Genomic DNA, 26,574 nt, shown 5'->3' on the forward strand with positions numbered 1-26,574 from the left:
AGCTGACTTGCTAAAAGTAGCCCACTTAGTGCATGGTCGAGCAAAGACCCCAGGTGGCAGGAGACATCCAAATAGGGTCATTTCAGTATACTGGGAGCAGACTGTCCCCCGATGGCTGGACACCTGAGTTGCCCATCCAGTACTTCTGTGCTGCTACCCTGTTCTCATGGGAGGCTCCCAGTAGGAAAGTCCTTCACTGGAGCTAGTCAGTACACACAGCTTTGTAAAAGAACAAGGAAGCAAATACTAAGTTCATTTAGAAGTATACCCTGGCTACCTGGGTATACTTCCTGTCTTATCTCCCTTTTAAACAAAAAATTCTGTACTTATTCAGAGCAAAAACTTAACTACCTTGAAATACATTAGCTGCCTTTTAATATTTACCAAGATTTAGATGTAATTCCCCAAAGGAAAAAATGTCCGTGACAGTTTTTCTGGAGACATTCACATATAGTGAAGCTTCTATAGTTAGATGTGAAATAACAGTGGCAAATATTTAAGAAATCTTAAAATTTCATGGCTGGTTTAAGGAAAGTACAATCCATTTGGGGTGAGGTGTCTGAACCACAAAGCTTCACCCAAGAGTAATCATAAAGGGCAAACAGACTTTTAAAGGAACTGAACAGGTCTTGCCCTTGTAGTAGGCATTATTAAACAGTAAGAGTACACTCAGATACATGTGTGAGGAACCAAACCCCACAGGGAAATGACAGAAAACAAGCAACTCTCGGGCCACTAAGAAAACCCCTCGTGAACAGTCATCTATACAGACAACCACACAGAAGTGAACTAGACGCTAACAAGATAATAAAATGTCTGAGTTTCAGAGATACCAACTTCTTTAATGGAATCTAAATCTTCCTGAGGACACACCCACTTTCAAACCAGAAGGACAGCTGTCCTCCATAAGCAGGCATGACCATGACGTTCTAGTCACCCCAGGGCCTCCTTGGTGCACCTCCCACCAGATCTAGCATCCCAAAGCCTTCCTCCCAAGAGGCCACATCAGGAACAGCACTGTGACTCTCCCAGGTATCCCTCCCACTCATGCACGCCCTGCTGGGCCTCATCAGCCACCCCATGGACTTGTGTGCAGAGACATGGAAAAGTGTAAAACATGAGGTATTTCAGATCCCCCACATGTGCATTCAGATATCAGTGTCCCATTAAGTTTCTTTCTGATTTTCCCAGGGTGCCTCTAAAAGGATTTCCAAGGTCAAACTAATCACTAATTATTCTGAATACTTTAATCAATCAGTGCTTCATATTTCTGCCCAGACCTTTCAACATAATCACTATTTAAAAAACAAAAATGAGCTAAAGAATGAACACCACATCCTTTGGTGGAAAACTTATTTACTCAGATATTTGGAAATGACTGGATCCCTTTGTGAGGGCTATTTAATAAGAACTTATGGTGTAAATAAAAAACATGAAATACATAAGTAGAATGAGAAGACATAAGCTCAGAGGGATTAAAACAGAATTCTGACCTTGGAGCAAGCTAAAATTCAGTTGAGCTGGTGAAAGCATTTCCCATTTTCAAGTGATTCTCCATTTTTTTCTCTTATTGCTGGGAAGCTAAGAAAAGTTTAGGAATACTTTGTTTAGTGTCATTATAACATCTCAAACTGCTTATTAGTTTAGCCAAAAAGTACTGCATTCTAAAATCCTCTACATCAACCCATATATCCTAGACTTACAAACCTCCCAGTCAGCCCGCGCTGCTCTGGTACACAGGATTCAGATGTACTGGATGTGGATTTTCCCATTATGAAAGCAGTCGCTCCCATCATGGTGCCCACTTTTTCCTGTTTGCATCGGCTCAGGTTTCAAAGAGTGTGTTGAATGCAGGTCCAACTTCTGAGATCATGTCAGTGGTGGTGGTGGAGCGGCCATGCTTCTGGAAGGCTTGGTGGCTGCATTGCCTTGTAAGGGAGCACGCACCGAAGGCAGCCAGGAGGAGAGGGCTGAAACTGGAGGGCAGAGGAATTAGCAAGGCAGTGGGAAGTCCTCGGCTTCCACGGCTGCGTCAGACTTCAGGGGCCAGAAGCTATCAAAGGCTCTGATTTCCTTCCTCTTTCTGCCCCGAGACCCCAAACTGGCAATTTCTAGTCTGATATGCCCCTGAGGCAGAAGGCAGCTTTATTATAGTTACGATAACCATTAATCCAGATAGTGGTATTCTCTGACAAAAGGTGTATCGAAAATACCTATCCGTCTGGAGAAAGTTTAGAACACAGCAGTTTTCCCTTGTGAGAACCGGATCAGGACTTATTGGTTATAATTAAAAGTGCTCTTTAGTGTCCAGAATGTGAGGAAATAGTCAAGATCTAAAAATGCAGGTTCTTCCATTACTAAACTCCTGCTATAGCTTCCTTTCCATGTGCACATGCCCCTTGGGCCCCTTTGGGTGAGGGCTCCCTGCCTGCCAGGTGTGCTGCAACCTCAAGGGCCCAACACTGCTTTTATCAGGTGTCAGGAAGGGCCCTCCAGCCCAAGACATGCCACCTAGCACGTGCAGCCATATTGTCACCGTGATGGGTGCCAAAGCCCACAGCTTAGAATTCTTAAAACTCACATCTTCCAGGATAACATTCAAGTAAGCTCTACTTCCACCTACAAGTATACACAGAGGGTACACATGGAACCTCCAAAAACTGTGTTCTCAAATTTGGCTGCACATTAGAGTTAACTGGTAAGCTTTAAAAGCTAAGGATGCCCCAGAGGCCGCTGGCATTGCCGGATGGGGTGAGCCATCTTATGGAGTAAAAGCTCCCCAGGCAAGCAGTCTAGCATCAACCCCTGCCCTGAGAGCTCTTCCATGTTACAATAATAGCAATATTTCATTTGGAATGTTCCAAGTGGCCACTTATGAAATGTATGAACTACTAAAATAGCTAACAGTTAAAAATTTCAAAGTAGGACAGATGGAGATATGGCCATACCCATTTGTTTTCTCGGGTCCAGCGTGGAGTGCCCAGTGCACCAAAACGCCCAGGGAGCCTGAGAGGAGGTCTCCTTGCCCACCACACCTGCGGTTGCTGCCCTGCTGGCTGCACTCGAGCACTGAGCAAAAAGCAAGACGGGGGTTAGAGTGGGTGGCCTGTCTCTGTTCAAAGGGTACTGGGTCATCTTTGGCTCTTCCCTGTCTGTCTCTAACAAGGAGGCCTCTTTTACAGGAGAGGGAACCAAGGCAGGCAGAGGTTGGGCTGCCCCAGAACCACCTGTTCAGTATGGTGGTGGTCAGTGGAGACACCCATGACTCAGAACCGCCAAGGGACCTGCTGAAACAGAGAAGAGCACACTCGCACAGCACACATGCGGCCCTCAGTCCTGCAGGCTCCTGAAGACCAAGCCCACCAGCATATCTCACACAACAGAGTCCACTTTCAAGGAGATGCGCTAGTACCTAGTGTGGACCCGGCTGATAATGCTCATGACTTCATTTATGCTGTGTAATGAGAAATTTCTATTTCTTTGGAAAACATCCCCAAAATGGGCTGTTAATATGCTCTGATATGTTAGAATCTAGAGTACTTTACAATAATACAAGTGCCCAAAGGTTTCAGGATCTCTCAGAGAACACAGTGTTTCCTGCCCAGCATGTGAGACTGAGTGCACACACGTGACTAATGTGCCTTCTGTTCGGTGTTGGCCCTGATTTCCACAACCTAGTCAGCAACTCTACACCCAGGTGACAGTTTTTTGTGCGAATTTCTCTCGAGAATAACTGGTGTGCTTTCTGCCTCCTGATCAGATTTTAATGAAGGGAGGATTTGTTTTCAGGGAGCTAGAGGTATTCTAATGTTCTCTGGTTATACACCTCACTGTGTAGACATGAGCAAGCGCTGGCGGTGCATCTCAGGCCCTCTACCCACACCCCCACCTCATTCTCACTCAATGGTCACAGGTTCCTGCTGAAAGAATGTGACTGGATGATTTGCCACATTTCAGTACCTGGTGATTCCCACCACTACTCCCAGCTTCTAGGATTTCTTCACTTTCCACTCGTTTTTATAAAATAGGATAAAATGCAGTAAAATATTCAAATAACTGCATTTATGCCACAGGCAAGACAGAGGTGGCATGTCAGGGACCCTGGAGTACCACCTGCTGTTACAGCCATTTTCCCATTGGGCTGTTGCTTATAAACTGATAGGACTTTGGCCATTGCAGCTGGTATCAACTAGGATCAACATTCATGACTGTCACTTCCTTTTGCAAAACAGTGAGAAATAATGAACTTTGAAGAAGTTGTGGTTTACAAGCTCATCAGGAGGTCCCTCTGTATGTGGAACACGTGATGCACGTGTGTGAAGGTGTGAGACACGAGTAATCACGTGACATGCAAATGTGACACTGAGCACCTGTACCGTATGTGAATGAGAGGTTTTTTGGGGGGCTTGTACCCAGCACGGCCACACTGGCTTGCTGACACGACGTGAAGCCCAAAGCCACTCACCCTGTTCGCCATCGGAGATCACATCTTGCTCCCCTTTCTGGACCACGGTCACATTCCCCAGAGCCTGGCTGAGTCTCAGCACAGCTCCACGGCGATCACCGTTGTCCACGGGGTCTTTCAGCTATGCAGTAGGATACCATGGCGGTCATGAGATATGTGAAAGGATCCCACAAAAGTAGATACAATGAATGCCCTGCCTCATCTCTCCTGATCCTCAGACTCTCACATCGAAGGGAATCCCCGACCCACCAGGCACTTTATAATGGCTGAGCTCTGGCCCCACAACAGAGATGTGCATTTCATCCACCAGGTAGGAGGAGGCCCACAATACCATGGGCAGCAAGTCCTCCAGGTAGATGCCAACACTGGGTCTTGAGGCAGAAACTCTGTTCTGGTGCCCGTCCCCTACCCTGTCAGACCAAAGGTAAAGAACATTCATCATGGCTGGGATTTTGAAAGTTTACAGAAGTGATTCAACTTTGAATGATAACGTCTGTGGGGCATAAGATATGTAAGGTCTCACGGATTTACATATATTTCATTTCATCCTCACAGACCCTATGAGGCAGATGCCATCATTATCTACATTTCACAGACGAGGTGACGGAGGACAGAGATAGAGTGATCCACACAGAGTACAGATTGTGAGAGGCTGGCTGACCCCAGAGCTCACCATTCTGCCTTTCATCCAATCAAAGATGCACTGATTAGAAGATGCCCCAACACATGCAACACCAAAAACACAAAACCACTATTATGTGAAAATGTGCACTGTAGAAATGCATGCATCCTCGTGGCATCTACATGTCTGTCCCTGCAGATGCACCTGCAGGGACTAGTGGGAGCAGAACTGCACAGCGTGTCCTTCACCCCTCAAGATGAGGAAGGCTTGCACATTGTCTTTAGGGTGGTCAACACACTCACCACAGCTTCAGAGAGTCTGCCAAACTCCATGTGGTTGGGAGTGAGAACGGCCTTCCGGTAGCCTTGAATGAGGGTTGGCTGCTGAGCTATCAGCCACAGCCCATCCTGCACAGAACAAGGGCTCCTGTTTACTGCTTGGCCTTGGGGGCCTGGCTGTGAGGAGGGTACAAGAATGGAGAGGCCACACTCACTGCGTCAATGATGAGGGGGATACCTCTGGCCTTTGACACTTCTAAAATGCCCTGCAAGAAAAGGAAAAGCCCGTTACCTCTCAGAGGAATTAACCAAGCAATTCCTTGATAAATTTCAACACCAACTCATCAACAAATAGAATAAAGTGCATAAAACAGAAAAGACCCAAATGAACCAACAGTCCTCTCGTTAAGGCAGGGCACAGGGAACTCTGAAAACATAAGCTCATGGGTGACATTATGCACAGCGCTGGGTCGCAGGCTAGCCGAAGGGTGACCTCCATGCCAGTGTCTACAAATTTCCAACAGATATAAATCCTTGGGAATTCCCCTAAATCATCAGCTTTTATGTGTTTTTCATAACACTTTGCTATAAATGAGTGACGATAAAAAACAACTCTGAAAAGGTTATACTAAAAGTTTCAGAGGATTTTTGCTAAAAAAAAATTATATACGATCAACATATGGTTGCTTCTTATTATGAACCAGTACAAGATTATATATTGCAATAGCATATAAAAATGATCTCTACCCGGTAACAGAAAACATTGAGACTAAAGATGTAAGTAGAAATATCTTAAAACATTGAAAGATATAAGTCCACACATATTTAATTAAAAGTTATCATTCTGAAAATGAAATGTGAAACTCCACAAAGCATGAGCTGCCCTGACAGTCTGTCATACTTTGCTGACACTGGTCGGAGCTTTGGGAGTGTTTCCAAAGGCCCCTTCAAGTGAGGATCCGAGTATGGGAGCTTCATGGAAGCTTATTTCCTTCGTTAACAATGAAAATACTCTGCTAGCCTTTATTGTTAAAATTGACTGGCTTTTGCTAATTCAGATTTTTGAATCTCTGGTTTCATGGTGCAGTGTTTGGCCACAACACCAACATCTTTATCTCTTTGTATTTTTCCTATTAAAAAGTTCTTACAAAAACAGTGTAAAGTGAATATTCAAACACTGAAATGTGAGTCAACACGATGGGTGGTAGTTGAATAACATGACATCACAAACATGCCAACACTCAGGTCTACTGGCACAGTTAAGAGCACCACACAAAACCATGCATCAGTCACCCATTTAAGGAGTGATCTGCTTCCATCACTCAGAGGATTTGTATGAAGCACACTGTGCTTCCTGTCAATGTTTATTGCATTTGTAAGGATGGCTCACGTTAGCAGCAGTGAGGGCCACGAAAACACAATAACAAAACGGCTCACCATTCTCCACAACTGCAGCTGCATCTACCATCTAGTTAATAATCTAACCTACGAGAATGACACAGGAATGATCAAGCCACATCCAGATCAGAAAAGGCTGGAGGATGCTTGTGGAGGAACCAGACAGAGCTAAAATTAAACAAGCATTCCCACATAAGGGACCAGGCAGAAGTGAGCAGGAATGACAGCTCCCCAGAGCAGAGTCCTGGCAAGGACAGCCTGTTGGTGGAACAGCAAACTGCTATAGCTCTTTGAATCGGCAACAGAACTTGTGGAAATTTTTCCTAAATACCCAAAAGAAATGGAACAAATATGTATACAGAAATGTTCAAGACAACATGAATAGAAAAAGCTGTAAACAGCCTAAATGAACTAAATACATTATAGTATAGTATGATGTAGCTACTAAAATAAAAATATTAAATATAAAAACCAATATATAACAAATATACTATAAAAAGTATAATATATAAAAATTAAATAACTCACATGGAAATGCACAGGACCCAGAAGAGCCAAAACAATCTTGAAAAAAGTTCAAGGGCTCCACATTTTACCATTTCAAAACTTAATGCACAGCCACTGTAATGAAGACAGTGTGGTACTGGCACAGGACAGCTACATAGGCTGATGGGAAAGAAACAAGAACCCTTATTTTATGTCAACTGATTTTCAACAAGGCTATCCAGACAATTCACTGGAGGAAAAAGTCTTTTCAATGAATGTTGCTGGAACAACTGGATATCTACTTGCAAAGGAATGAAACTGGGCCCCTTCCTTACACTATACACAAAAATTAACTCAAAACGGACCATAGATCTAAACATGAGTTAAAACAAGCAAGCTCTTAAAAAATTTGAGTAATTCTTGGGTCAAGCAAAAAAAAACAAAAAAAGCAAAAAAAAAACCCAGATAAGACACCAAAACATAAGTGACAAAAGAAAAAATAAACTGGACTTTATCAAAATTAAAAATTTGTGCTACAAACTACCATCAAGGAAATGAAAAGACAACCCACCGAGTGAGAAAATATCTGTAATACTATCTCTGATAAAGGACTTGTATTTAGAATATACGAAGATTTTTAAAACTCAATAATAAAGACAAGCAATTTATTTTTCACTGAGGAAGGGATATGAATACATACTTCAAAGAGCTAAAAAATGGCCAATAAGCACATGAAAAAATATTCAACATCATTGCCATCAAAGAAATGCAAACCAAAACCACAAAGAGTGTGCGTATGCACACACACACTTCAAGATACCACTTCACACCTACTGGGATGGCTATAATTAAAAAGACGGACAATAACATGTTAGAGAGGATGTGGAGAAATCAGAACCCTCACACATTGCTGACAGGAATAGAAAATGGTGTTGCTGCTATGGAAAACACTGGCAGCTCCTCAAAAATGTGAAAGTTATCACAAAAACCTGTAAACTAATGTTCGCAGCAGCATTATTCATAATAGCCCCAAAGTGGAAACCACCCAAATGTCCATGAACTTGTGAATGGATGAACAAAATGTAGTCTACCCATACAATGGAATACTAAACAGCAATAAAAAAGAGTGAAGTACTGACACACTGCAACATGGATGAACCTTGAAATTATGCTGAGTGAATAAAGCAAGTCACAAAATGCCACAGAGTGTATGACTCCATTTCCATGAGAGATCCAGAATTGGCAAATCCATAGAGACAGCAAGCAGATCAGTGGTTGCCAGGGCCCGGGGAGGTTGAGAGGAACAGGGTGCAAGTGCTGGTGGGTATGGGGTTTCTTTCTGGGGGTGATAAAAATGTCCTAAAATTGATCATGGTGATGGTCGCACAACTCTATGAATATATTAGAAATCACTGAATTGAATTGTACTGTTTAAATGGGTATTGAATTCTACGGTATGTAAAAACCTCATCTCAAAAAAGTTAAAAAAAACAGCAATTTACTTGCTACATGACCATCTCAAGAATGTAATTTAATTTCTCTAGGATTCAATTTCCTCATCAAAAAAACGAGGATAAGAATAAAAATTTATCTAATAGGGTTATTTTCAGAATTATACTAGATAATGAATTCATTCAGAAAACATCCAATAAACGTCTGCTATGTAGCAGGCACTGAGCAAGAAGCTGATAAGAAAGCATAATGCACTGCTTTGTATTAGCTGGAACATAGGAAATGCTCGCTCAAGAAATGTTAGCAATTCTCATGACCGCAATTGCTATTTTATATACAGAGAGAGGAAAGTCCAGAAGAATGAATAGAAATGTGAACTCTGGAGACTGGGCTGGGAAGTGCAGTGAGGCACACCCTCACTTCCCACCTTCTAGCTTGTACACTGCAAAATGTTTTTTTTTTTTCCCAAATAAACATACTAAGTTGTTTTATTATGCATTTAAATTCAGTGGCAAAAGAACTGAAGTAGAGAACTTTTCACGAGCTGTTTTCACCTTAAATTCACGCCTGTACCCTCTAGTATCAGACTAAGTTTTTATGTTGCTGTAATCAGTTTTTACAAATTAGGATGTCACTCCTTGTAGTAAGATATTTCCCCTTGAAATATAGTCCCTGAAGTGGGACTAACAAAGGGTCTGAACAGGTTTAGTAGGAGTACACATCCTAAGAGACTGCTCAAAGAGGGTACCTCAGTACCATACTTCTGTGCTATTTTCCCAGATATTTGCTGCAGTGCAATTCTGACCCTAACCACCCGATAGTCAATTTCGCAGGTGAAGGGCACAGACTCCACAAGACTGCCCACCCTTCAAACACCAGGCAGAAACTCAGGGGTTTCCATCACCCATTCAAGTCCGATAATTAGCTAGAATGACTCTGAGAACTCAAGGAAAGCACTATACCTTCAATTACAGTTTTATTATAAAAGACATAAATTAGGAGCAGCCAGATGGAGAGAGACAAGGGGCAAGTCTGGGAGGGTCCCACAAGTTGCTCTGGGCCCTTTCCTGGTCAGTCAGGACACACACATCCCCCTCTGGGCACATCTGTGCGCGCGCCACCCTGGAAGCTCTCCTGAGTTTACTGGGGTCTCTAAAATTATGCTCGTGTGACTGAATTACTGCCCATGTGACTGAACTCAACGTGCAGCCCCCTCCCCTTCCCTCCTTGGAGGTGGCAACAACTCCTGGTGTAAAGGACTCCATCCTCAGTCAAATCTTTAGCATAAACTCAGGTGAGGTCCAAGAGGCCCATCTTGAATAAAAGCCATTTCTACCTGTTGAAAAAATTCCAAAGGTTCAAAGACTCTTTCCTAGGAACAGGGGACAAAGACCAGCCAATACTTTATTATACCCCTCCCGCCACTGGGATTTTGTGTCCCCAGTGCCACACACAGCGCAGGGCACACAGGAGTAGAATTAAATGCTGTTACTTACCTACACAGCCGCCTGAAGATGCTTTTACATAATCTCATTTGCTTCTCAGGGCTTAAGTATACAGAGTACCAATTCTGGCACTGGATGTTCTGGACATAAATACCACGAGCCCTACCTGGATGACTATAAGCATCTGATATCTGCACCGGACATCATCTCTCTGTATCAGTTTCTACATTTATAAAATGGAAATGATGCTAATACCGACTTAGGATGTTGTGAGAACTAAATGAAGTTTACTAACATAAAGTACTCATAAAAGTGCCCGGCACACAAAACACAATATGTTAGTATTTAATTCACAGAGTCTACTAAACTCAGTAATCCACAAGTAGAATATGAAACAGATAATGAAAACAGAGCAGATGAGAAAACCCAAGGTCAATGAAGCTGTACAGCCTGTCTTGGGTCCCCCAGCTAATAACTGCCCCAGGCCAGTGTTCTGTGAGACCCTAGCACAAGTTTTTTGTCCCAAGGGAGAAAAAACGCTTATGAGGAAATTCTGATAAAATCCAAGCACATTTCTCTTTCATTTAAGCTGTTCAAAAATAAGTTCATTTCTAATTACTGATCATAAATTTGCTGTGCATTAAACCCTCCGTTGAGGACTGAACTGTCTGTGTGGCAAGTACTCAGGAATACCAGAGTCCCTGGTTCACGGTGAAGAGCCAAATGCCCAGTGTAGGAACTCCTCACAGTTGAACACATCTGGACATGGCTCAGGTGGACAAGCACAGGACGCCGTACTGCCAGGACAGGGCGGTCAGGGCAGTGCCAGGGCCTGGCAGGAATCTCACATCAGGAGGGACAAGTAGGCAAGCCACAAGCATGGGGCCTGTCGATCACAGCTGTCAACAGGGAGTACACATTCATTTCAAGTTTTGTTCAGAAAACACCCTAACGAGTGGCTTCTTGAACCAAACTGTAGTCCCACCATGCTGTCTTAGTCCATTCGGGCTGCTAATGGTGTCAAGTGTGGGTCTCTTCCTGGTCACAGACTTCTCACTGTGTCTTCACATGGCAGAAGGAACAAGGGAGCTGAGGTCTCTTTTATAAGGGCATGAATCCCATCATAGGAGCTCCAACCTCATGACCTAATCACTTCCAAAGGCCTTACTAATATGTCACCTTTGGGGGTTAGGATTTCAACACGTGAATTTGGGGGACATAAACATTCAGACCACAGCATGTGCTGCCTTCACAGTGTGGTTACACCAGCAGATAGTGGTCAGCCTACAGCCAGCCTAAGAGCCTCTATCAAGGAAGCACGAGAAATCAAACCTATCTATACCAGCAACATGTGTAAATCTCTAAACAACATAAGAAACATCACCACGATGTTTCAATGAAAACAGGGCATTAAAAGATGAGGTTTAAAGAGGGGACCAGGGAGTGTGTTGTGAGTTCCACTGTCATGACCAATGTGGCCAGGGGTTTACTGGCAAGTAAACAAAAGGTCAAGAATTCTATTATCACAAGGCTCCTTGGGGGACCACTACTCTGGCTCCATGCTGACAGGAACCCTCATTTACCTCTCTTTATAAACCATCCATCTAAGAAGCACTGCCAGACCACCCAAGACTGGCGTGGGCTCAGCCCCTACTGTGCCAACCACCACTAACTCTGAATGCAAAGGCACCGCTGATCCACTGTTCACACAGAGGTTCCAAGAAGAGGTCTTCCGCTTGGAGAAACTGAAGGGTCTAACACTCTTTGACCATGATTAACTTCTACTTTTCACAAGAGGTTAAGATTTTCAAAGATCTGAGTGGTGTTGCCTGACAAACTTGCATGCCCCATGCTAATTCCAGGTGGCTTAGAACCAGGAGAATCCCATCCTAAATTAAATCCTCTAATTTGCACAATGTGTCATCTAGAGCTACTGTTAAATTGTATTTGCCTCTCAGATTATTTATCCTGAATGCACAACTGCTGGCTCATTAATCTCTCCTGTTCTCTAGGCGAGCTCTTTGTGATAGGAGTGAATAGCTGCCCCTCCGACCCCGGGGTCTATTATCACAGCTTCTCATTCCAGAGCCCAGTGAAGCACAGGGCATTCTGTTCAGAATCACTCAATAGTCCAGCACCCCACAGACTTCGGCTGGCTTCCAGTTCTAGGCAGTGGGCTTCTTTTCTTTGTTTTCAGAATCTTCATTAAATTTCATTACATTTCATTAAGTATAAAACTATGAAATGCAAAGTAGTATGAGACATAGAAGAGAAGTATGTGGCAGGCATTCTCTAGTTCCTCTCAGGCACAACTCAGGATACATGTTTGTTTTTTTCTAGCTTTACTGAAGTAAAACTGACAAAAAAATTGGATATATTTAAAGTGTACAACCTGATGTTTTGATATATAGTAAAATAATGACCACAATCAAGCTAAAATATCATCTCACACAGGTGAGAACACTTAAGATCCACCTGCCTCTTAGCAAATTTCAATACACAATACAGCACTGTTAACTCTAGTCCCCGCACTGTACGTCAGATCCCCAGAACTTATTTATCCTGCCTCACTAAAGTTTGTACCCCTTAACAACACCTTCCCATCTCCCTGAACCCCAGCCCCTGGCTGCCACCCGTCTCCTGTCTTCTATGAGTTCGATTATTTTAATTTTACACAGAAGTGAGATCATGCACTATTTGTCTGTCTGCATCTGGCTTATTTCCCTTAGCATAATGTACTCCAAAGGATACATATGTTTTAATCAACCCTTTTGAAAGAGGTAATAAATGGATCTACCATCAATTTTAAAGTCAAAAACAAATTTATTGCTCAATCCCATTCACCCCAGTCACCTGTCACTTGTCATAGCTGTTTATCCTCAATGATTATTCAGGTGTTTGAGAAAAGTGAAATTTCAAACCCCAACTTTCACCTCAAAGGCTGGAACTGAAAGATCTGTCATACAGGTATCTTTCAAATCCATGTTCCCACTAAATTCTGATAAAGCAAACACATTTCCTACCTTTTTAAAATGTTCCTTACCAATCAGATTGCTAAGAAAGTACAACTAACACACAGGGCTCCTTACACCTTTTCACTTGAATTGTTAATTCAATTCAAAAGGCAAAAGCTGAGCCAAAAAAAGCCACTCTTAGTTAATGACGATGAGGATGGTAAATCATGTTTAGTATAACCTCGAACCCTTTAGTAAGTGTCTGAGGGTGTCAGACACATTCCCTGATTTGGAGTTTACTCTTGGCCCCCTGAGGCTACACAGCACCATCTCACACAGGGCGCACCACACCCCCTTATCCATGGCTAGAGCTGGGCAGGCATCGCGGGAGCACTGAGAAGGGCCTGGCGGGGAGTCAGAAAAATTGTAAGGGACAGAACCCGAGATGTGTCCACTTGAAGAGTAACAACCTGCTAGTGTCAGAGTGACAAGCAAAGAGAACACACAGAACATGGGGCTGGCATGCTGTCCGGCATCTTTATTTTCTCTGATTCTGGCTGGTATTTATTTCTATTTCAATTCTTCGAGGATAAATTATTTTTATCTTTTAGATTTCATCTTTTTAGATTAAGGCAACCATAAAATGAATTTTCAGTAATAAAGAATAGCATAAACAATAAATGAAAAAGTAAATGAACGTACACTGCATGTGAAGGTGAACTAGGTTTATGCCCATTCCGTTTCGCTGAGTGCCTGGCTAGGCTGTGCATGTGCTGGTTTCATCTGAAAAGGACGGCAGGGAACAGAGGTCAAAGCTGCAAATCAACTAGCCTGTGGGGCCCAAGGGCCAGTGTTTTCTAGACCAACGAGAACATCAAGAAGGTTGGAAACACATCAGGTTAAGAAATCAGACTGAGCTTTCAAGAGGACTCAACTAATAACACAAAGTTAGAACAGAGCACCTTTTGTGTTTTTACCTAAACGTTCGACTTACAGGAAAAGTAGCTGTTAGAATAACTCTCAAAAATATCCTTTCTCACCCAGGCCATCTGTGACAGTGACTTTGTCCCTGCTGTATCTTTACTGTGCCTAACTAGGCATTGTGCAAAAGCATTTTATAAAATGTGTCTCTTAGTAACCTCTGGGGGTACAATCACCCCCTTCCATGGAATGCACAAGGCCCAGGAGGCTGAGCAAGCTGCCAGGGTCCTTGGCTGGAAGGAGATTGTGCTGGGAGAACTTGAGCCTGACCCCAGACCCTGTCCACTGCTGACACTGCTCGGTCAGGACACTGGGACTTCCCAACACGTTGGGTGTAAAACACATAAACATCAGGGTGACACCATGAAACATCCGAGTGATTCTACAGTGACATCCTCCTGCTACAGTGTGAAAAAAGCCAGTGCCCCAAGAGTAAAAAGGAGACTCTTTCAGTCTGGTTTTAGGTTCATTACCATCTTTGTGCTTAGTTCCTTCTCTTATTCTCAAGCCAAATTTACCTATCTTAATTATTCCATGAAAAGGCACGCAGAACACTAAATAACAAAAAGTCAAGAAAAATATTTGTTCTGACTTCCCAAGATCTAAGAATTGAGTCAACAGGGGAGGCTGTTTAGTAATTCTGTATATTACCTTGACGTTTTCAAGAAGAGCCTCTTCTCTCCCTAAACCAGGTCCTACAACCAGGGCGTGTAGTCGGGACAACCACTTCTCCACTTCATGTACGGCATCAGGGCTGTCACTAAATAAGGAAAAGAAAGGCAGAACAGTTTACTTAAAATTTCATTTGTTTATTAATGAAACTATAGACTTTTCTAGATTTTCCCTGTTCTTCCCCCAACGCCCTTTTTTTTCTGTTCTAGGATCTAAGCCAGGACCCTTCCCTGCACTCAGCCAGCAGGTCTCCTTAGTGCCCTCCAGAGACTGATTCATCTTTTAATGCCACACCACAGATGTCTAGCTGTCTACATTGAAATGCCCTGCAGGGCATTACACTAAGTGAAATAAGTCAGACAGTGAAAGACAAGTATCTATGACCTGTCTCTTATATGTGGAACCTTAAAACAAGCGGCACAAGCTCATTAATACAGAGAACAGATTTGTGGTTGCTGGACACGAGGAAAGGGAAGGAGGGATGAAAATGGGAGAAATGAGTGAAGAGGGTATAAATTTATTTTTATTTTTTTAAAAAAGAGCAGTATGGGTATACACTACAACATGATGAAGCTCAAAAACATTGTTAAGAGAAAGAAAGCAGACATGAAAGACTACATATTGTATGATTCCATTTATATGAAATGCTCAGAAAAGGCAAATCTATAGAAACAGAAAGATTAGAGATGCCTCGAGCTAGGGGTGGTAACGCGCAGGGATTTTCTTTTTGGAATGATGGAAGTGTTCTAAAATTAAATTGTAGTGATGGTAACGACTTGGTAAATACACCAAAAATCATTATACAATTAAAATGAGTGATTTTTATAGTAAGTTAAATCTCAATAAAGCTGTTACGCATACACATTAGAGTTATGAGAGCAATGGTGGAGAGACATTGGGCCAGACGTTAAATATTCAAAGAATGATCCAGGGATCATGATCCAGGGATCTGAGATAGCTGCTGCGAGGAGGGGCGGTGGGTAGCAGAGTCTGATGGTGTGAGTTCGAAGGAGTTGGAGGTTTTAGGAATGAGAGACGGGCAGTGGTCTGGGAGGAGCAATGAGGAAAAGACACCTCCACTTAAGAGGCTTGACAGGGAAGCCATACTCTCTGGGAACAAGCAGACAAGATGAAGGAAGGAGTGGCATGAGCAGGAAATAAGGTGAGAAAGTGCTCACGTATAGGAAATGGAGAAGACTAGTCTGGCTGAAAAAGAGTACGAATAAGGGAATGATATGAGAGAAGCAGAGGCATATTCACAGTGATGAAACTCAAGCATCGATGATCAGAACCCCTCACTTGCTGGGCTCTTTCCAAAACTCTGGGAAGGGCCCTTGCAATGTACTCAAATGGTCCATATGGTTTTGTAAAATCTGCGAAGGTAAGCAAGCAGAAGATATGGGTCCCTTCAAAGCTGAGTCAAAATAGAACTTCCTTCATATCAGAAATAGAGTCAATAATGCAGGGCATATAGCTTTAAACATACATTTTTCTCTCTTTTTTTAAACAAGAGTCATGGGAGAAAAATTTTAAACCCATTAGAATACGACATTATGGCTAATTTCAAAATTACCTTTGCCAGTTTGTTTCCATCATACAGGAGTACAGGTAACAATGTAGTCTTTACATTCACAGACTGTCCCATATATCGGACACACTGGGGAAGTCATCTAAAAGACTCGTGTGATTGATCTCTTTAAAACCCTGAGTCCCCTCCTTTACAACAAGATCTGACAGCTGCATAGGATTTTGTTTTTTCCCCCCACAATATCCTTCTGTTCATCATCTTGTTTCTTAGACTCTTAGAACCCACTCTGTAAGACTTTGCCCCCTTTGACCCCATAAGTCGCCCCTGTCGAGGTCACCAACGACCCCATACTGTGAGATCCAACCATCCATTCTTAGTCCTCATCTTTGACTACAGGGACACAGGGCCCTTCCACAACAGTCTGCAAACAGTTCTTCGCTCGATTCCAGAACACCCTTCTAGGCCTTTTTTACCTCCCCACCTGTCTGCTCCCAAACGGGTACTCCCTGCCTACACACATTCCTGTGTGTCCCCGTCTTTGTCCCTTGGCCGTAAACACTGTCCACATGTCAACAACTCCCAGATTTACACCTTCCCTGACCGCCCCACTCCTAGTCAATGCTTATCAGCCATGTCTGCTTGGATGTCTAACAGGCAACTAAAAACATGTCCACAACCCAACTCCTAATCATCACCCCCACCCAAACCTGCTCCCCATCAGTTTTCCAGCCTCATTAAATGACAACTCATTTAGCCCAAATCCTGGGTGGCATTCATGACTCTCTTCTTTTCTTGTATCCCATATCCAACCAGTCAGCAGAGCCTGGAACTGTATTTTGCAAATGTACCCAGACCCTGACCCACTGTCCAGTTTCTACCCCATCACGAACCTATGACTAATAGAACTTCTGCTTCCACCCTGGGCCCCAAGAGGTTATTCTCAACACGCCAGCCAGATGTGCCTTTTAAAACACAAACTGCAGCCTATCCTTCCCCTGCTCGAATGATCCAGCAGCCTCTTTCTCATTTATGTGAAAGCCAAAAACCTTGCAATAATCCTCACAACCTGCGAAGCTTGACTCTGAACCATTCTGGTCACCCAAACCGACCCTGAAGACCCGAGTGCTCCCCGACACACCTGTAGCTTGAGGTCTTGCACCAGCTCTTCCCCGTGTATGGAAGCTACCCCTGCTACCCCACATTCTACAGAACTTGCTCCCTCACCATCTTCAAGCTTTTACTTGAGTGCCACTCTGTGCCACTGCTCATGATCGCCCTATTAAAAACTGCATATATGGCACATGCACCGCATGCACAGCCAACATTCCCTGTTCCCTCCCGTGCTTCCATTCTCCCCGTGGTCCTTATTATCCTGTTATCTTGTCTAACTCCAGAGCTATGTTGCCCAAAAAGTAGACTCACCACACATAGCTTTTAGATTTAATTAAAGGAAAAACTTAGTTCCTGAGTACCACTGGCCATATTTTAAGTGCTCAGGAGCCACATGTGGTCAGCAGCCACAGTGCTGGAGGGAGAATATGTTCATCACTGAGGAAAGTTCTAGGGCACAGGGCTGCTCTAGAAAGGAAGCAGCACGGGACAGGTGTTTTTGTCTGCTTGGTTTGATGCTGTCCCTGTGGAACCCAGGACAGGCCTGGCATGCAAGCATTTGCTGAGTTAGTGAATAGTTTGTTACTGCCTGATAGGCCCCTCATTCTTGCCTTTCATACACTGTCCACAGGCAGGCCCACAGACCTCTCGTGGACCTAGGAACCTCTAGCCATTTCTGACAGGCCACAGGGGTCAGCCCTGGGCACATCATCCTGGTGCTCAAATCTCATTCCATGCTGTTGCATATGGCTGTTTGTTTGTCATCTTTTAACCACAATGAGTTCATTATAATTTTCTCATTTTTTCTGAAACCATCTACCTACCAACTTTCAGTACAGCAGCTACTTAACAACAGAGGCTCTTAGAGTCAGTGTACAGACAGCACATGACCCAGGAGAGCTGCGACAAAGAACCCCACGTGGGCCCCACTCACAGAACCGGGTGAACAATCAGCTCCGGGCTGTACGACTTGATCACAGGTGCGGCCTCACGGGTACAGAACACGTGGGATAAATCTGCACCCTGAGAAACGAGCACAAGAGGCTGACTTAATGTGAGACTTGCTCAAAAGACACCCAAAGTGGTTTCAGCAAGAGCCACTCACCACAGGACACGTGGTGTTCAACCATTCAGATCATATAGCACTATATGTAAAACATCCAACTGCAGCAGTTAAACTACAGCTAAGAGGCTTAGAAGGAGAAGGTATAACCTAAGAAAAGGTCTGGAAGTAAAGGCAGACTTTCATTGTCACCTAAGAAACCCAGACAAGCTCAGGCTGCCTCACCTATGAGGTTCACAGGAAGCAGTGAGGCCATGAGGCTGAGCACACTTCATGTTAACTGTGCCGACTAGGCAGTTAGGACTTGCTCAAAAGGCAAGGGCAACTGCCATGGTCAAAAGATGTCAACTGCTTAAGCTAGGACTGAAAAGGCATCCCAGATCATTTTGGTGAAGTAAAGTCTAATAAAACTTTGGTTTAAAAAAATGAGTTTCAAGTTATTTTGACACTGCATAAGAGGTCAGGATATATTTAAAGGTGTTTCTCCTATCCATGATTACAAGATGTTATTTAGACTTATGTCAGAAAACATTTCCTTTAATCATATTTAAATAATCCAACTCTTTACCAGAAGAATCTAATAAACAAGCTATAAACAAACATACCACTTTGAGAGCCGAGATTGCTGCAAAATAGGGAGCTCCAGTATACCTAAAAAGAAGATATTTACAGTCAAAAACTTCTGAGAATGAGGCAAGCACACCAGGTTTATCAATAAACTATATTAAGATGAAGCACCCAGCAGAGGGCCCAACCTCTAGTAGGTGCTCAGTAAATGTTCAATAAACATGGATCAGAACCAGAAAAGTCAGTCTTTTACCCAAGACCTTTGTACTATATCAGGAGAAGCAAATTCTGGCTCCCATGAGTGCAGTCTCCCTGTAATGGGTATGTTCAAACTGAAGGCTTGAGGTGATGGTTTTAGGAGTCCATACCTATGTCAAACTTATCAAATTGTATATTTTAAATATTTATAATTTATTATAATCAACTAGACCACAATAAAACTGTTAAGGACTTAATCTAGTATAAAATAGTTCAGTAAGGTTGTCAGATTTCTATCAACCAAAAAAAAAAAAAAAAAAAAAAATAGCATCTACAATATCAGCAAAAACCATAAAACATCTAGGAATTAACTTTATAAAACACATGACAACTCTGGGAGGAAATTTTTAAAACATATTAAAGAATATATTAGATGTACACTTGATGAGATGACTTAATATTACAAAGGCACTTCTCTCTAGATTAATATAAACACAGATATAAAAATGACTTCATTTATCAGAAATGCACATAGCTGCAAGTAAGAGAAAATACAACACCACTTGAACAGAACTGAGGTTTTGTTAGCAAGGAAGATGGGAGGGGATGTATGTTTGAGAAAAAACCCAAAAACTGAAGATTTAAGACAACGATGAGAGTTTACCAAAGGTGTCTGCTGAGAGAGTGTGCTTGAGGTGATCACAGGACAGAGCAACCGGCACTGGACAGTACCCAAGGGGCAGGACCAGTTCCCGAGAGCAACCGTAAGCAGAGGCAATGGTCATCTCCATGTGAGGCCACACAGGACACCCAGGCCAAACAAGAAGAGACTCTCACACCTTCTTCTGGCTTGCATCCTGTTGTTCTGGAATGTCTGTAACTCTACTTTTAAGGACGCTTCAAGCACAGAAGAAAAATCTTGAACTTGCCATCAGATGGTGTCTGTAACTTTTATGTCAATTCCAGGCAATGAAGAGTTTTGCTAGTCCAGGAAAAACAAACCAGGGAACTGCAGAGCACACTCTACACACACAGCACTCTCCTGCAGAGGACTACCGACATGCTGGAAACGCCAAAGGACAGGACATGTGACACACACACACCCACAACGTGAACACAAACCTCATTAAGAAATATGCTGAAACAACAGAAAACTGCTTGTCTTGACTGCTCCATGAGCAAAGGCTGCCAATAGCCACAGAGTGTGAGGTGAACAGGTGCTTGCTGGTGGCAGCGCACACTAGTGCGATTTGTGGGGAAGAACAATTAGCAATGTTCGTCAACATTTAAAATGTCTATGTACTCTGCTCCAATAAAAATTCACACAAGGATATACACACACACAGGGAAGTCTATAGAAATATTATTAATTGAAAAGAAAAGAACAGAGGTAACTAATTACCTATCAATAGGGAATTGGTTAAATTATGGCCTATCTGTACAATGACTACCATATATCCACTTACCCACTTATAAAGAATAAGTCTATACAAATAAACACGGAAACACAAAGTAAAATAAAGAGTAAACATAACAAATCTTAGAAGGTACATCAGGTAGACTCTAAATGTGAACAAGTTTATTTCCCTAATTAAAAAGAGCAGTCTCTGTCATATTGGGTAAAGAAACAAAATCGTTATATACTATTTATAAGTATACCTAACTACATGATAAACCATTAAAAATATGGGGCTAGGCAAAGAGATAGCATATAAATGCAAACAAAATGTAAGCAGAAACAGAAATACTATCCAAGGTTGAATTTAAGTCAAATGCAGGAAGTTATCATTTATAAACATGGACAAATTATTAATCTTATGTGTCAAACAACATAACAGCAAAATATATAAAACTAGGAGAGAACAGGCCTTTACAAAAGCTAAGATCTGTCAAATTTCATAAATGACCTTCAGGAATATCTTTAAATTGACAAAGTAAACCAAGCGGATGCTGAGTGTTTTTACTCTGATCACAAAAGTAATACATACATATGTATGGTATGAATCTGGTCAATACAGAAAAGTATAAAATAAGAAAAAATAGTATCAACCCTGAACTACAGGCAAAACCTTAACATTACCACACACCAGTAAACAGTTCAATCAGGGCCCTTTAGAGTTTTCTCCTATTTGGTCAAAAAGCTTGCTGAGGAACAAAACTGTAAGGGGCCTTGGCTGAAAAGAAGGCTGAGGGAGATGGCTCCAAACTAGGCCACAGACTGCCATTCTCACCTTTACTCTCTGACCCCAGCACCGCTTCACTGGGGCCACACCCTAGAGCGTGGTTTTCAAACCAAAGCCCATGTCCCCCTACAGTTTTAGGAAATCAATTTAGTTGATTCTTGCCAAAATTAAAAACAAAAATAAACAAACAAATGAAAAAATGAATAAGCCAAAACAAATCACTAAAGAGAAATAGAATGGGAATGACCAAACTCGCCTGCATAATTACAGGCTCCTGGACTGGGAGGGACAGAACAGAGCCTAGCATGGAGCTCTGAAGTATGTGCTTGAGAAATAACTATTTAAACATGACAAATATTTAATTTGCCAGATGGCTCCTCCTTCCCGGATCTAAGGAAATCTCTCACTGGAAGCCATGCCACAGAGCACATAGGCAGCTTGCAACCCACAGTGGCCCCAGAGGACTGCAGGGAAGGCATGACTTGCTTGTTTCTCAGCCAGTTTTATTTCCCGGCCCACATCCTGCCACTCAGAGCACCTGGCTCTCCAGGTTATTTCTTTTGTAGCTGCTTTACATTATTTCAGAAATAGTTTCAGTCTTTGCTTCACTGATGACTTTATCCTGTCCTTTTCTCTCTTCTAGGGCTTGAATTTAGATGAGACATAAGAGCAAAGGGCACTGAATCCCAAACCCATTTTATTTATTAATTCTCATCTCAGCAACAGTTTAGCAAGAAAGGTTAATAGGAAGGAAACTATTAGTGAGTTTTAAGAATGCAGGCCACCAACGGTGGCTATAGTTAGACAATGGCTGCATAGAGCAATTTTTAAAAAATGAGTATTGTCTATTTAGAAATGTCTCTTGGGTTGTTGATCCAGGTGTGTAACTAAGTGTGAGGATGGAGAAAAACAGAAGGAATGAGAAACCATCTTCTATTTGAGATCTTGTGAACCAGCTCTGGTTCCTTTGCTAACTCTGTCTAAAGTTAAAAACAAAAAACAAAAAACCCTCAATGGGGAAATATATAACTATTTACAGAGGCTTCTCCTCTATCTAGAGTACCCTCGTGCAAGATACGTCATCTTGCAGCCTTACAGTGTGGTTGTATTTGAAATAAATGGTGCAAGAGGTGAAAAAAAAAAATAAGTTCACTGAAAAATACCAAGTGTCATAATATCAGACTATATTTGGAAATGATTACTAGGGTCCCACTAGATGGCTGGCTGGCTGGCTGGCTGGCTGGCTGACAGGTATGTAGACAGACAGATAATAATACCAACATTTTTCAAGTCACTTACTCTTGGCAGCCTCCAATTATACCTATTCTTCCATCTTGCCCTTTGTGTTTCTTGGTGGTTAGAGGAGGTATGATATTTCTCACCAACTGAAAAGTATTTTCCATATCTTTTATTGAATGTACTTTATGTAGTGAAAATGCTCTTTTCAAAGCTGAAAAACAGGAAAATGAAATCACTCAGAATGGCAAATATTGGTATATATAAAGAACAGAGACTTAAATGAAATAGCCCTTTAACCAAAACACTGTAAGTTGACATGAATGCTATAGATTTTTATCCAATGGTTTTATTATTTTATTTCTGTAAGCAAATGATGTTCAGAAATTACAACACAATACTAAAACATCTTGTATATATCAAGTTACTTTTGAAATGTATCAGACACTTTGGAAGTCTACTTAATCTTTCAGGAAAAAAATTTGTAATGCATTATTAATAAACTATATTTTATTTCGATGTTTCTATAAATTTATTAGGTCTCTTCTCTCAAACTGGAAAAGCATCTTCTCATTTGTTACCTTCCACTACCATATTCAAGTCTGAGATTCATATTTTCCAGTCATATGTCTAACACTCAATTAGATACTAATTAAATAATCTAGAAATGGTATTCTAAATATAGAATATATCTTACATTGGGTTCAAAGGCATTTTGCATTGTCTCTAAATAGCTCATTTTAATTTGTCTTTCTTGAAAATAAGGCACCCAATATTTTTATCCTTTCAGTTATCTCGGCAGCTGGAAAAACTAGACATAGGTCGCAAGTTTAAGTGAGGATCAGAAACTGGCTCAGCTCCACATGGTAAAACAGCTTTACCTTTAATAACACTCTAACAGTTTTACTTTTTATTCAACGAACTTATTCAAGTAATTTTCTTTAATGAGTAGATGTAAATGCCTCCTTAGCTGATATATCAGATGCGTAGACCCCAAAATGTAAGGAGAATATTAATTACCGTCAACCCAAACACCTTTCACCTTCTTCCAAACCAACAAAGGACTAAAACTCAAGAGAGAATCACTGTAAACCTTTGGCCAAAAAAAGGCACAATTAGGCTTGTGCAACAATCAGTAAAACTGGCTGATCCTGCGGCTCCAGTCGTCTTTCCTCATAAGTAGAATTCTGCTCCAGTGACATGTCTGCAGAACTGCCTCCCGCCCTGACTCAGAGCCAGGCTGCAGAAAAACTGAGCTAGCAGGGCAACCCCGCTCTCGCTTCTCCCCCTCCCCCGAAAGTCTCAACTTCCTAAACTCCTGTCCACACCTCAAATTCCCAGACTGCACACTGTCTCTTCGCCATGCACAGTTACTGTGAAATGCTCTTTCCCAGTGCTCCTTAACAAGCTGCATGAAAGCAGCCAAAGCTGTTATAATCAGATTTAATGGCGGTATCACTGGCGGCTGATCAGCAATCTATGCAGTCATGAAAATGCTTGCCATGCATTTGTTTCAAACTCGAATATATCCAGCTTAACAACATGACTGGTCAATACAAGAATATCAGAGAATGGTCGCTCCTTCAAATTCCCCAGAACAATAAATATGGCCGCTTTTTAAAAAAAGTCTAGAAATTGTAAAGATAGAATCCAAACTTACCAGTCACTCTTGTTCTAGGTTCCTTACAGTGTTTTGGGTTTATTACATACCATCACTTTATATTAAGCACTTAGCCACACAAACTATCCCTAAGACCACCCCACCACCTTCTGTCTACACAGAACGTGGTACAGCTCCCACCTGTGGCTTAAGGGGAGCTCCGCTCTACGTCTTTCCATGTTGGATTTCCACCCTCAAGTGCCTCAAACAGTCTGGCACAGAATTTGACACAAATATTTGATGAACTAAGGAATATTGATTTACTCTCATTAGGAACCAGTTTATCCTTCTCTTACAAATAGGGAAACTGAGGCCCTGAGAGACAGACCTAAGACGCCTCAGTTAGTAACGGATAAGCCTGGGCAGAAAACACCATTTTATAAAAATGATGCTATTTTAATGTAAAAGAAATCACTTTTCTTTAACCAAATATTCACCCCACCAACCAAAAGAAAAGTCAAAATCCTTCTCAAATGCCTTCTGATATCATTTCGGAGGAGGCCAAATCATTTTTGAGAACTGCAGCATTTTCACTTTTTAACTGGAATTGTAAGAATGCAAAGTAAAGTCCACACTGCTCACCAGTGTTCTGTCCCATTCCTCTAAGATGAACATCTGTTAGTGAAAGGGACATAGAAAGGTCAATTAAATTCCCCTATACTGTACAATGAGTCTCAGTTTCAGTTGGCATAAAGACATACATCATTTGGACTTATCCACAAAAATACTTAAACATAAACATCAAAGTTCTGAAATATAAAAAAGGCCTTGACAAGAAGTGGCAAAATTTATCCTATTAAGCAATTGCCTTCATGATAATTCTGAGTCTGCAAGAACAGGTTAAGCAGGTCTGGTTCTTATTTGTTCTGAAGAAGTATGGCTAAGGAAGACTGAAGAATTACAGATTTCTTAAGCCTGGGCTGTTTTCTAAAATTACTTGCCATTAGAATTACTGTGATACCAATGTCTCTTTGTGCCAAACGTGCTTTAAATTAATGTGAACCATAACTAATTTGAAGCACCTGACAGCAATCTTTAAATTAACTGATATACCTTAAAGCTATGATGGAAAGTCGGTGATCTAAATTCGAGAATACCTGTTTTTTGCTAAAAGTTTATGAAGTCAGTCTAATAATGAAACCACAAACTCAAAGAGAAATTCTGCTAACAAATTATAGTGTGTGAGTTTAAGACAAACAGCTACCAATACTGTCTCTGCCCAGAAGCCCCTGTGCTCCTGGTGTAATGGAGGTGCAGAAGCTGAAGAACTCTTAAATTCTCCTCTAAGTATTTGGACCTATCATGCCTAAAATCCAAGTTAAAACTCTTTAACAATTACTGTCGCCACGTCCGGCCTCCAGACTGTCCTGAAAGCTCCTGGCCAGCGCCGCCCAGCTCGCGTCGTCCGCAGCTGTGTTCGCGCTGTCATCGGCTAGGCCAAGCCTGAGCCCCCGCCCCCAGCAGCCTGACGCCGTGGCCGCGCTCTTGCAGCGAAGATCACACGAGGCCCCGCAACCCCAGCCCCATCGCGGCGCCTTCCGTCGGGAAAAGCGGCCCGCGGCCGGGTACCTGTGTCCAGCGGCTGCCCAAAGAGCGCGAGCGCGGCCGAGAGCAGCGCGACAACGGCTGCGCCGGCGACCGCAGCCACGACTCCCACCAGAGTGGCCATGCCCAAGAAAGCCGGTATCGATCTTACCTCGCCCGCAAGCCCGGGCTGCCACCCAGGACAGACCTACAGCCATCGGCGGACTTCCGGGTTCCCGGCCGCCCCCGCGCCGCCGCCGGAACCAAAGCCATCGAGTGGACTTCCGGGATCCCGTCAGCCTAAGCGTTGTTGCCGGAATTGGGCTTCCGACTCACAGCTGGCTGGGTTTTGGCATCTCTCCATCCACAGGCTGACCTCCACGGGCCATTTACGGTCGCATATGATTGACAGGCTTGATCCCCAACCTGGCCTGTGCAGCAGATTGGTCTGCTGGAGTTTTGCTAGAAGACAGATTAGGGAATCAAGAGGCGTCTTAATGATTTAGGGTCTGGGTTTTTTTCGTTCCATTTTTTGGGCAAGGGGCATTATATAAAATAATTGAGGCAGAAAGCTGCTCAATAGGCTGGCTGTGCGTTTTACCATTTTAGCTACTTACATCGTGACTAGAAATCTTAAATAGAAAAGCTTAATTTTTAGGGGGCGGGGGGAAGGTAGATGGGGTAAAAGGGGTCAAATATGTGATGACATTAAAGAATTAAAAATAAATTAATTTAAAAAAAGAAAAGCTTAA

General features: G+C 42.4%; 1 protein-coding gene across 5 annotated transcripts; it reads right to left on the bottom strand.

The window, feature by feature from the left end:
- Positions 1-429: 429 nt before the first annotated feature.
- On the bottom strand, positions 430-26,146 carry NAXD (NAD(P)HX dehydratase). Of its 5 annotated transcripts, none has more exons than XR_005653611.1 (11): positions 25,868-26,000; positions 22,702-22,852; positions 19,060-19,105; positions 18,326-18,414; positions 14,733-14,841; positions 5,581-5,631; positions 5,390-5,494; positions 4,466-4,586; positions 2,949-3,069; positions 1,708-1,976; positions 430-1,581 (listed from the first exon to the last, which is right to left on the bottom strand). XR_005653611.1 is itself a non-coding variant. In XM_039866274.1 (11 exons), the coding sequence occupies exons 1-11, from the start codon at positions 26,038-26,040 to the stop codon at positions 1,826-1,828; spliced, it is 1,023 nt and encodes a 340-aa protein (XP_039722208.1). In that variant the 5' UTR covers positions 26,041-26,055; the 3' UTR covers positions 430-1,825. The 5 variants fall into 5 exon arrangements, 4 of the variants coding, with proteins under 4 accessions (XP_039722208.1, XP_039722209.1, XP_039722207.1 ...); XM_039866274.1 differs by adding an exon at positions 24,881-24,913 and having other exon boundaries at positions 430-1,976; positions 25,995-26,055; XM_039866275.1 differs by having other exon boundaries at positions 430-1,976; positions 25,995-26,146.
- Positions 26,147-26,574: the final 428 nt, after the last annotated feature.

Source organism: Pteropus medius, unplaced genomic scaffold (assembly GCF_902729225.1).
Source record: "Pteropus medius unplaced genomic scaffold, Ma_sr-lr_union100, whole genome shotgun sequence".
NCBI classification, from domain to species: Eukaryota; Metazoa; Chordata; class Mammalia; order Chiroptera; family Pteropodidae; genus Pteropus; species Pteropus medius.